Here is a 12,863-nt window from a genome sequence, read left to right on the forward strand (position 1 = left end):
CTTCACACTACACGCTGAGTTGCAGCATTCAGTTCTTTTCTGAAGAAAAGCTGAATTCAGACACCTTTCCCAGCAGTGTAAAAGCACTGAGATAAAAACCAAGAGCTTGAGAGTAAAGAGCTGCATTGTCTCAATGAAGACATGACACGATGGACTTTTAAAATGTATTTTCCCCTTCATACCCCAGGGGAAAAAAAAAAAAAAAAAGGCAAAATTACTTTCTCATACTTGGAATGTTAATTTTGGGGCTATCTCTGAAAAAAAACACAACACAACAACAACAACAAAATACACCACCACCAGCAACAACAACAACAAAAAACAAACATAAATAAACTGAAAGGTAGTTATTACCGGTAAAAACAGCCTTTTTACTGCAAAGGTTATGACATTAACCCAGGGAAAAATTCATGAATATTCACAATCACCATTTGTCATTAAGAATCATAAAATGTGAAATGTTGAGTAGGGCTTTAGAAAACTCCTCCAGCCTACTAAATTCCCTCTTCGCTACTTACTATTATGCTAGCATATATCCCACTGTTTTTTGGTTTTTGTTTTGTTTTTGGCACTGCATTTTACAAAGCAACTTCCTACAACTATTCCTTACACAACTCAGAAAAAGAGAGTAAAGACAGGAATCACAAAGACCTGCAGAAAGCTGCTAGAAAATGAACAACCAAAAATTTAGCCAAGGATCTCTTCAGGTGTTTGTAACCAAGGCTGGGAGCTCCCCAGATGAAATACAAATATTAAAAGAGGACAACATTATTGTTTACACCCCTAAATATATCAAAACCCATCTAGTTTCCACTTTTGCACCTGTCAGATTTGTTCCAGCCAACAGGTGCTACGTAACGTGTGTACAAAGGCAGCAGAGAGCCTTTTACAAGGGAATAAAAGGGCTGGAAGCCTGGCTGGGGAAAAAAATTAGGAGGCAGATGCTTGTCAACCACCAGCAGCTGTAGGCAGGTAGAAAGACTGATTAAAAGATGAAAAAAGATGAAAGGTGAGATGCTTTAACCACAGTCCTGCTAGGCAAATGGCTTCTGCCAGTAGTCTGCAAAGCAAAGACATGGCACAGGCACGAAGCAGAAAAATGTGGGTCCACTAACTAAATGAGAGCAAATTCTGAAGACAAGAGCTTTAAGACTGGAGGGGAGGGATGAGAAGTCACAGCGATGGATGAAGAGCCATGATTAAGGCAGAAACCCTCCCCATTCAGCGAGCAAAGTGGTCTCCCACGTGGAGCGCAGCAGAAGGCCATGCGTAGGTACGCGCACAGAGATACACAATAGCTTCTGAAACCGTTTAAGAAAGCTCGACTGCTTATCTACATATCCATTCACCCTCCGAGCAGAAAACCAGTGTGCCGGTGGAGGCCCAGCTGTCAATCAGCCATGAGAATAGCTGACCCGGGGCCGAGACATCGGAGGGCATTTGCATGCTCACTGCGCTCAGCGGTTAACACACAGCCAGGGTGGCAGGGCCAGGATAACGCACGGAAAGGGAATGCCACGGGACAAACTGGGAAAGGCACCCAGGCATTCGGGTGAGGGACTGGAAAGAGGCAGCTCCAGCCCTTTTGTCCCTGTACTTTCACAATAAGGCAGGGCATGAAGCAGGGAGCGCAAACCCTGCTCGATGCCAGCATGCTCCAAGAGCAGCCTGGGGCTGCTGCCTGCCCCGTCACCCCAAGCTGCGTCCCGCAGATGTGCTCCATCCCCAGCTGCCACGCAGGCTCAGGACGGCCAGCATTTCTGTAAGGGTGGGTGTCAGTGCCCCGGCTGTGCCGGGAGGCAGGCTCTCGAAACGCCCAAAGAGCCCTTTTTGCCTGGAGGCAGCGAGCGGTGGAAGCGGATGTCAGATTGGCGCCCCACGCCCATATGCTGCCGCTGATACGGCTCACCTCCGGCGGCTCGCGTTCCCGTCGCATTCACATCTTCCCTCTGGCCTATTAATATATACAGGCACTTGTGCTCATTGGCATGGTGACTGTGCTTATGTCAGTCATGCTTCTTTGTATTCTCCCTGCTTAGCCACTCGCTGTTGTGCAAAGGATGTGTGTGCATCAGGCTCAACACCTGCTAGAAATCTCTGAGCTCTCTGCGCCTTCCCTCTCTTCCCTAGCGCTCTGCCCTCACGCCAAGGGTTTTGTATTTTTTTTCCAATCCGATTCTCATTTTTATTACTTTTCCTGCTCTTATTTTCCAGCTATCCAGCTTTCCCGGTATTTCTTCCTTTGTTATGTTTGCTGTATCGCTCAGATTTTCTTGCATTTGAATTGCAGCCATTTAGAGCCACATTAATGGACAAAAATAATCTCAGCTCCCCTTTGCTTTCCACTACCTTTCCCCACACCCACTCCCCAGGAAAAAAAAAAAAAGGCAAAAAGAAAAAAAAAAAAAAGCAAATATCCTGCAAAAGCATAGAGCAAAAGGCAAGCAAACTGAAATTGTCATCTGGCCTGAGTCATGAACACGTATGCATGTTTGTAACCAAACTGATGCCTGCGCAACCCCCTTACTTGGATGGGGGTCCCTGCTGTCGCTACCCGGGCAATGGCCCCCTGCCCCCTTGCAGGCCTTTGTTCCCACTTGTTCCCTCGTGCTGGCAGCAGCAGTCAGGCAGCGGCACAATAAACCATGTCAGAGCAATCCCGATCCAAAAACTGATCCAGCTAAAAGGCAACCTGACCAAGAAGGACACCTATTTTCAGCCAAACCCATCTCTGACCATGGTCTAGATCTAATTACTACAGTATCGTCAATCCCCGATAACCAGAATTCACTGAACTGTTTTCACTAAAAGGATTTTGGCAAAGCCCCGACAGAGCTTAAACGCTCTGCAGAGACATCACGGATTTCTGCGGCGTTTAAGCTGGGAAGGCTTCTGGGGTTCATGGCAGACCCTCCGGTTACTGAGGAAGCTTCTAATTGAAAACCTAGCCCTTGCTGTGCTGATGTTTTGATATGAAATAACCTCATGAAAAAATCTGAAATGCAGGTTAGCAACTGTAGGAAATTAAAATACATTTCCAACCCTTAGCACTTATTTTGTCCCCTGGATTCTCTGTTCCCTTTTTTCTGTATTCAGTCAGATCCTAAATGGCACAGTGCGACCGGTATGTTTTTATACAGTATATAGTGCAATGGTTATTAGTGTTAATGATTAGACATCCTATTAACTCTGAAAGTAGAGTTGGCCCCGCTCTGCCGGCTTCCCTCCTCGCCCCACAAACCAGCAGCTCCATCCACACAAAGCTCTCCCCGCGCTGCCCTTCGGAAAAGCCCGGAGAACAACGAGGAGCCACAAATCACAGCCCAAGGCTCGCCTCTGAACTTGCAGGAATTCACTTTGCAGCGCTCCTCTCCGGAGCACGCGGCCGCCCCCCACCCCCACCATTCATCATTTCCTCTTTTCTTTAAGATTTTTTTTTCTCCTCCGCTTGCTCGCTGCGTTATTTCCCGGAGGACTGCTGCTGGATTGACTGGGCTTTAATTGCTCGGCCCAGCTGGGCTCAGGGTGGAATTTCACCTTTGCTTCTTCCTCTCGTTCTCTGGAGCTTCCCCGGCTCTTGACGATTTCTGAGAAATAGCGATTACTGATTCACCGCGTTTGTCACTTTATTCCCTTCCCGTGGATATGCATGATGTAGGCCAGCTGATTTGCATTTATTCATGCTATCCCTTCTCTGCTTTCTACCAGCTATCTTCCCAAGGCCTGTGCTACCTTCCAATTGCCCCTTTTTTAAAAGGAGTTCAGTGTTGTGATGGCTTTACTCATCATTTCCTCCCCCTCCCCACTTAATAACGGGCATGCTCTCCCTAGAGTATCAGTCTTCCTCCTGATGCACGTGCACACTCGGTTCTCACTCCCCAAAAGAGCCTTAGCCAACATTGCCACTTCCCCCTGCCTTTTCCCAGCCCCTGCTCCGGCTTTCTTCTGCCCGCTGCCCTGTTTCCGAAAAGCGTACCTTACGCCCTCACATATACCAGTCATCTTTCACAAGCCTGCAGCAGGTAGAAATTCGCTGCCGCGCGAATCTCTGGCACAGAGCTGTCAGGAAAACAGCTGAGGTGAACGAGGAGCACCTTCGTTACCACGGGCCCTGATGCGAGCGCCAGCAGCAGCAGCCAGAAGCCGCCTGGATCCTTTGCTGTTCATCATTCCTCGCGCTCCCCGCGACGTGGATCTGGGGGCAAAGGCTCTGCAATGGGCAGGAGGGTGCTCGTGCTGGATCGTGGCCCCAGATACCGTGTTTCTGCCTCTCTCTTGTCCTCCCAGAGCTGCCAAGGGGGCAAAAATCTGGGCCAGGTTTCCTTGCATGTCGCTGCAAGCACACCAGCACTATTTGAAGTTTTAACACGGTCTCAGACTACGCAGCCTCTGGCTGGAAGCAAACCTTGCAAGATAACATCGGCAAGACTTTCTCTCTGGGACGGCAGTGGGGTACCCGAACCCTGGTGTCATCACGTAAGGCTGCATCTGTTGCTTACGTTCAGTGGAGCAGGTGCAATAGCCGGTGAAGATGAGGAGAAAATAGGAAAGAAAGGCATTTGCATGAAAGCAAAATTCAGCTGCGTATCCTCCGGAAGGCAAAAAATACGGGCCTCAGCCTGCACAGCCTCTGCTGACGGGCTCGCACAAAGGGCCTCAGTGTGCAGCAGGTATTCCAGCTCTGTCGTTGTGCAGATAATTAAAAACAATAATGAAAGAGAGGTTTTTATGCCTGTGCTCTAGTCGCAGCCGCAGCTCCCGAGCTACAGAAGCTGAGTGGTCCCTCTGCAGCAACATTTGCATTATTGCTAATCTGTAATTGGGATCCCCACTTAGCTCTATGACTCTCTCTGACCATTTTCAGACCTTTACCATTCAAGTCAAGAGGCTCCTTCCTCTAGAAATTATATTAAGATTTGAAAGCATGTTTCCTAATTTGTTTTAACAGGCTGCAATGATTTCTGTTCATATCTACACTGGCGCATTGTTTTCCCAGCGTACAACTCAAAAATAAAAGAAGAATCATATCCATTTCACAGTTCCCTCTAAAACCAGGCGTTTAAAAATGTTGGTATTTTAAATCTCTCTGTCATAGCAACAGGAAATAATGATGAGGGCTTGCTTTGTCCCTCAGACAGTACTGGCCAAATCTAAGTGAGTCTGAAGTATTCCACCTAAAGCAAGCTGCCTGGTAAGAGTAAACTACGCCTTACTTTAATTTGTATCTTCTCACATCCTTCTGATTGCTGTCTTTCTTGCTACACGTCTCTTTCAGCCCCCCATCATCAAATTATTCCATGTTAGACTCCTCCAGGTTTGGCTAGAGCAAGGCGATTAATTTCAGAGATGACATGTAAGAAGGTGTAAATTCTGCACTGCGGTGTGAGAAGGGACGAGATTTTCTATGCAGGCTTTGGCTGTCCTCCTCCTGGATTTACATGGAAAGGAATCCCAATCCCTTTATCGTTGTCAGGAAGAGGCTGAGGAATCCAGAAGCACGCATTATAGCAGCCTAGATTTATTTATTCACTCATCACATAGTTTGGGCCTGAAATGAGTATTTCATAGATCCGTCCCTACCAAATTCAAAGCCTCAGTTGGAAACGGTGGGAGAGGTTCTTTCTTAGGAAGATAATTCTGGACTTAAACAAAACAAACAACAGCAACAACAACCAAAAAAAAAACCAACCAACCAACCAACCACCACCAACAACAACAAAAAAACAGTATAGCTGAACACAGATCTCTAAACACAAGCCATACGAACGTCCAGTATCATGTAGCTTCATTTTTATTCACTGAAAAAATCAGCTCAAAAACCAGAGCTGCTGTGTGGCTACAGGTTTCACTAAGCACTGGCTGTTTACAGCACTCTTGGGAGGAGAAAAATCAAGCTATTTATTTAGGTGACTTCCTATAGATGGAGGTTTGTAATTTCACTCCTGCAAGCCTGCATATTTGCAGATTATATTCAATAAAATGTGAAACAGATATCAGCTAAAATCACCTCAACATTTAGACAGTTCCTGATGTAATAAAATGTCTCTGCCAGAATGACTGCTTTTCTGCTGGTGCAAATTCAGTTTGGAGATAAACAGGCACACCTTCAGAGACCGCAGTGGAGTCAGCCCCAAGATGCATTTGGACCTGTAAATCCAGCCGGAGCAGAGATCCCACAGCATTTCAGACTTTCTCCAGCCTTGCTGAAAAGACCACTCCCTCTCACGTTTCGCGCAGAAGCAGAAGATGGATTACAAACCCTCAGCCAATGTCTCATCGGAAAATTCTTACCACAATATTTTTGAAACTCAGAAACTTTTCATCCACTTAATATGCTGGGACCTTTCCTCACTTGGCAACTGAAAGCTACAGCCACCTAATGATTTATTCAGTGACATCTGCAAAATAAGCCTGATGTTTTCAGGCCGGTTTCTGAAGGACCTGTCAATAACATAAACAAAGCCACGGCTAGCACTAATTGGTATCATCCTTGTCAAACAATCTGCAGCACAGAAAAAAAAGAAAAAGGAAAAATAAAAAGCAGCACTTACATTAAATTTCCCTCTTGCCTATTCAAGTTGTTTTTTTCTGCTTGTTTTTTTCCCACCTCATGGACACTCCCCCTTACCCCCGTCATTCCTGTACCTGAGAAAAACACAGGACTCACCGAGGTAAAAGCTCAGGATCTTCAAGCGGTGTTAACCCAACACTCAGTGCGTGGATCCCCACAGAGAAGAAACAGACGTAATATCTCATTCTAAATCGTGTTTACCCTCGGTAAATATTTCTTCTTGCAAAAAGCATTGCCATGGCATTGTGCAAAGCTGTATAAACAGCTGTAATTTTTGTCCTACTTTTTGATCCTTGCAGCCTGTGTCCAGGTTGCTGAATTGTTTGGTTGTCAAGGGCAGGTTTAAAAATTTTATGCATCGGCATGGCATATGATGTAAGCTCTCATGCACCTGACATCTCACGCATGAATAGCTCAGGCATGGCACGGTGATTCACTGCTGAATTTAAAGAGAAATAGGAGCAGCTTTCTATAAGGATACGACACAGTGAGCTCAATTTTGCAATTAGGAACTCAGAAATACTTTAAATCTCAAAGTAGATTGTATTAAAACTGCTCCCTGGCTAACTATTGCCTGTAAATCACTGAAGCTGTGCAGCTTTCTCTGTGCAAGTGTATGCACCCTGGGTCCTTTTCCTGTCCTGGGTGTGCTGTAATTCACTCCTGATTGATGTCGTTTTCACTTGTCCCTGTGCTAGTTACAGCGCTCCTTGTTCTGTCTGCACTGGCCTCATATAATCCTTTTTCCTCTTATGTCACACACTAACACACCATCACCGCATTCAACTATGATTTCGCCGAGGACTTAGGGCCTTCTAAGCCTGCAGTGGCTGTGACACTGCAGGGTACGTGAGCAATCCCAGAGAACTGGCATTTTCCATCAGTCACAGTAAAACAGCGCACATTAGCTCTTAATGCGTTCGGTAGCAGCAAGCAGTTGGAGAGCAGCAATAGCTGCACAAAGTTATCAGTTTAATTTCGCCATGTAAACAGGAGACCGAAGCACGCAGAAGAACTACCTGCTGTCCAGAATTTCCTGGTTCACATTAATCTGTGTCCTAAAGCTGCAAACAGAAGCAGGAGCTCACTTTGGACGTGTAAGCAGCATCCTGCCTATTGCCTTCACTGGCTGCATTCACATTTAACTGCGCAAGTCTGTAAAATCAGAACCTTAAATTGGGAATTCTTGATAATTTTTCCACACGCGGGGCTCAGATTTACCCTTTCTATCCTATTGACTTCAGTGTGAATTATAGAAATATTTCCAGGAGCAAGATAAGGGCCACGGTCATTTCTGTCTGTTCCCAGACTCCAGCCATTTCTTTTCATTTATTCCACACTAACAGGTACAAAAAGTAGTCTGGGGACTGTGGTGACTCTAGTGCCATTTTGGCAGTGAGCAATAGGGAGCCTCAGTTTGTTAATATGGAGAGTCTGCAAAACAAACAGGTGAGCTGAAAGATACTGGAGGAAAGTGATCATGAGGGAGAAAGAGGGATTTATGCCTCACTCTGACAAACTGCTAACGCCAGCTCTCTCAACCAGCAACCAGTCCACACCACTTTGCTCCAAGTCGGTTTTCCAGGGAGACATTTCAAGGCAACTCTCCCAGAGGGACAATTACTCTTCCCGAATAAGAGACATGATGAATATCAGAAAAACTGAAAGCTGATTGAGAAGGAAGATTTTAAAGGACAGCCAAATTCCTTCCCGTGGCAAATGGGGACGTAGCTGTCATCTGTGCTGCTTCTGAAAATCTCCTGGGCTTCCAGTTTAATGTAAGTTTTCTGTTTTTTTGGCCTAATCAGTGACTAAGAGGTAAAGACACATCCATGTCCTTCAAAAAAGGTGGTAATGCAAAGAGTTTCCAATTACCCTTTAATTAAAATATTAATTAATTAACAAAGTGTATTTATAGAATAATTATATAATTTCACACACCATCGATCATATTTTAAACAAATTCCTTTAATTAAGTTGACATGTACACTGCATTCTCTCTGTAGAGCTATTCTTAGAAACCAGAGCATGCCTAACCTCAAGGAGATTCATACTGCAGAGGGGAAGTTCACAGTGTCCCACAGGGGTCTTTGGAGCAGAAATGAAGCCACTTCATACTTTTAAGCCAACTTAATACTAGCAACCGCATCCCTGAAGGCTGCAGCCCCCTGTCTGCATGAAGGGCACTGGGAAAGCAAGAGCGGCGCGAGCTTTCTCACTGCCAATATCCCTCATCCCGACCTGGAGGGGCTGACTTTAATAAACAGCTAATCATTATCCTCTTCACCAAGCCTGTTAAGCGGCTTAAGAAGCTTGGCATTTCTGTGGTGGGACTGAGCTAAGGCGACCAGATCGTTTCACGCGGCCTGCCTAACGCCACCATGTGCAGAGAGCACGGCGTGCTTTTTCAAGGCTGAGTCAGGTTAACTCAGGATCTTCTGACATCCCTGGCCACAGCTCGGCTCTCTGATGCCCACTGCCACCTATATCTAAGCAAAGGATTCCAAATTACCCATTTGACTCCTAAGCCTAAAGCTGGCTATACGTGTTCCAAGTTTTCCCCTTTTCTTTTGGCCTCCCATATGAGACAAAAATTGTAGGTCCAGCGTTTTGCACTGCCTGCAATGCTCCTCACGATTCTGCCACAGTTTGGTCACAGCTTCATACTTCCTTACTCAGGTTGTTAAACAATAGTTAGCTTGCTGATCAAGCAACATTAAGAAAGTCACTCGCTTGTTGCTTATATTCCCTTTTGGATGCTCCATTCAACTTCATAAAAAGGTGTTTGATGAACTGCTTGTGGGCATTCAATTTTCTAGCACACCAGTGCCTTATGAATCTGTAGCTGCAGTTTCACAATGTTCCTCACTCACAATTTTATGTTCTGCTCCTCCCCACACAGGTACCTCTCCGTCCTTCAACAAGCAGCAAAGGCCTCTCTCTTGTTTGCACTCTGCAGCCTTCTCCCCGTGCAACTAGCAGTATGTTGAGAGTAGTCACCACCACGCTTCCACGGCATGGCCATTTGATGACGGTGGCCGCATCTTCCTGCATGATTAATGTGAACCTCACAAAATTCATCAAGCAAGGTCTAATCTGCGTAAAGATGTTGACTTGAACTGATGTTACTGAAGTAACGGGAATTATACCCATAGGGATCTTGTCCCAGTAATGTCACTGAAATGGGCTAGTCATGAAAGTGAATACCAGAAGCTGAATCTGAGAAAAGAGAATATAATGTGCCTCTGGATGCTCGCAGTCATACATTTCAATCCTTTACGCTTCCTAATGTCTTTAAAGTAATTCTTCAGGTCATCTGAGTCTGAAAATTCAGCTGTCACTCTTTTTTACTCTTTGTTTTTTATTGAGAGTTTATCCATAATTTAATGGAAGTTGTGCTGAATTGAAGAAGGAAAGAAAAGCAACCCTCGAGCTCCCCCAGCCAGCCCCACTCACTTATCCCACTTCTGATTTTTCATGACATCAGTAGTCAGAATCAGGGGACTGGCTGAAATTTTCAAGAGGCTCTTAATACTGCATGGATTCTTCACTTTCTGTTCAGTCACAGGCAAGCACAATAAAATCTCGAATTAAAATTGGTATTTAACGCCATAGACGGTATAGAACTCACGTTCAGTTTTAGCCTATACGTATCTGAGGAAAGCTAGCCAGATGCAGAAATAAATTATGAGAGTAATGAGATACCACGGATCAGAGTATTAGCAATATGCAAGCATTTCTCACAAATGGGAAAAGGGTGTTTTTTTTCAAATAATTTATCAGGAAACGAGATGAAGCTGATCCATAACTAAAAACGTTCAGGCAGATACTGAGCGAGGAGGCTTGCAGGAGCTCCATCGGCTTCTCCTTCCACTACTTCAGACTCTCCTTTTGTTTTTAAGAATGAAATACTGATATGGTAACAATCTATTGTAGCAGCAGCAATCCATGTCTTCCACCATCCAGGTATGATTTCCAGATATCCACACCAGCAGAGAAGGGAGAAGAAGCCCCCGCTCCCAGCACGTTTCTCTTTCCTGCGTGCAAGTTGTGCCCTTAAAGCCACGTTCAGATGCTCAGATAAGCGGACTGAAATTCAACCCTGCTAAGCATCCAGCGGTCCTTAATGAATTCACTGCCCTTTTTACTTTGTTAAAGACGTTCGCTACGAGAAGCTCGTCATACCATCTCCCTGCAGACCCTCTCCTTCTCTCCCTGCGGATTGCCGAGCATTTTGTCCACAACCAAACAGACCTTCCCAGCTGAACGATCCTCAGTCCCTCATAAAGCACAGCAGGTTTTCCCGCTCTCGTGGCCAACCCCTTTCTTCCATTTCCCCCTTTCTCTTGCAGCCTCTGCCTGCTGATTCCCAGCCAGCTCTTGGACTTTCCACACGGGTCTGTTGTGACTGGACCAGCTTTTCATCTTAATGTATTATCCCAGGATTGCAATTATCTTCTTTCCTTTACTTTCTATTTCAACCCCTTTGTCTTCTGCCTGGCCCTTGAATGTTGTTGTTTCCCATCTCCCCGGTCTTCCCACTATTTTCCCTCTCTGTTTTCCCTCTCTGCTTTCGGTGGAAGCCCTTAATCGCACCTCTGTGTCCTCCCTGCCTCACCTCTCTCCCTCTCTCTCTCCAGTTACGGCTCTGCAGGCAGGGTTTACGAGCAGGGATCTCTAGTGATGTCCTGCAGGAATACGCTTTGGCACACTGTCTGGACTGTTCAAGCCCTACTGCACCCCTGAGTGCCACAAAAAGCTCTACGCAGAGAGGCAGAACAGAAAAGAAATGCTTTACAGCCGCTTTCTTGTATGCTATTTTTTCCTCTCAGCATCTACAGAAGATTTAGAATGGGGAGGGGGGAAAAGAGCCTAGATTTACAAACAACAATCAGGCAGGTAAATATTCTGCAGTTTAGTTGCAGTCGAGGGAATACAGAAAGAGTGTATTTAAGGAAGAATAAGCCAGAGCCCCCTGCGCTCATAACTCAGCTGGCAATTTCAAATTCTTCTGGTGTGTCACCCAGTTACCTCAGTACTAACAATACTGTAACCTGAACCCACTTAGCCCTCTTTAGGATTAATTAGCGGCCCGCAGCCAGGTCCCGGGCGGTGAGCTGAATGCCTGCCGAGAGATGCTCGGAGTCAGGGTGCCGACAGCATCAGGTCCCACCGCTGAGACCGCAGGTACAAGAGAACATAAAAACAAACGGCCACACTGCTCTCATATAGGTATTTTTTTTCTTTTTTTTTTTTTTTTTCTGGTTGATTTTAGGAAAATGCTGCTGTTACTCAGAGCAAAACTCCAATTTTTTTTTTCCTTATACTGATCATGCCAGTGCAACAGACAGGCACGGGCACCCAGCAGCTCCCGCAGTGCGTATCACTTGGTGCACCCAGCGGGAGGAATTAGACCAGTGCCAGCACAGGTGGAGCTGCACGGTCAAGCCCAGTCCACAAGGCCCAAAATCGGGCCCAGGATCCTCCCTCCCTCGCAGGGTTAGTTCCTGATGAGACAGAAACCAACCGGAATGAGTACGTTTTCCTGATACCTTGAGACACCCGCATTATTCCCCCAAAAGGCCCCCATGACCTATCTTCATGGTGGTATGCTCACCCTTCACACAACTCCTTTTCGTTTTAGCAGCAGTGGGCTCAGTTTTGACTTTGAAAGGAAGCAATCATTTATTTCTACAGCTTGAGACATATCGCTTATCTTACCTAGCTTAGTAAAGTGGCCAAGAGCAGAGCGCATCGCCAAAGAGAAGCAGAGAACATCACAGTGACCTAGCAGCCAAATTTGTACAAAAAACAGGGAAATTTTGGCTCTCAGCCAAAGCCAGTTAGAGGACTGAAGCTCTATTTACTGTCCCCCAGACTGAAGTTTCAAAGTGTGCTTACGCTGCACTCCTTCGCTGCGCTGTGAAGTACTTTGCGTGGCACTGCAGAGACATGCACTACAGGACCGCAACCAGCATCTGGGCTGCAAAAGGCCCCTAACAATTTACTGGAGCATCCAAGCTGCCCTTTCCGTCGTCATCACGCTCCTTGAAATTGCTGAAGATTTGCCTGGAGCACAAGGAGGAGAGTTGTTCTGTGCTGAAAGTACCAATTCTGTTGTTGCAACAGCCTAGAAACCAGACCTCATAGTCACTTACGCCTATGCAGCAAAAATAACTTGTGTTTCCGTACCAAACTCGAGAGCCAGCGAGCCCTGGCTGGCACTGGGGTGGCAGGCTCCACATAGAGCAGCTCTCTTTCCTGCCCTCATCCGCAGTAATTGAGCATCTAT

At 46.0% G+C, this 12,863-nt stretch overlaps 1 protein-coding gene across 14 annotated transcripts in view; it reads right to left on the reverse strand.

Annotated features, from left to right (window-relative positions):
- Nucleotides 1-12,863, reverse strand: part of CXXC4 (CXXC finger protein 4) — a 155,165-nt gene that overhangs the window by 63,306 nt on the left and 78,996 nt on the right. For 3 of the 14 annotated variants that reach the window (XR_010831549.1, XM_066996860.1, XM_066996857.1), the window contains exon 1: nucleotides 6,668-7,434. The exons of 6 other annotated variants lie outside the window; for them this stretch is intronic. Coding sequence is in view for 4 of the 8 variants with exons in the window: in XM_066996860.1 (XP_066852961.1) it covers nucleotides 6,668-6,756 (89 nt within the window). In the remaining 4 variants the exon portion in view is untranslated. Of the gene's footprint in view, nucleotides 1-6,667; nucleotides 7,436-12,863 lie in introns of those variants that run through there. 5 more of the 14 variants (XR_010831548.1, XR_010831547.1, XM_066996859.1 and 2 more) reach the window with 3 other exon arrangements.

Source organism: Anser cygnoides, chromosome 4 (genome assembly GCF_040182565.1).
Source record: "Anser cygnoides isolate HZ-2024a breed goose chromosome 4, Taihu_goose_T2T_genome, whole genome shotgun sequence".
NCBI lineage: Eukaryota > Metazoa > Chordata > Aves > Anseriformes > Anatidae > Anser > Anser cygnoides.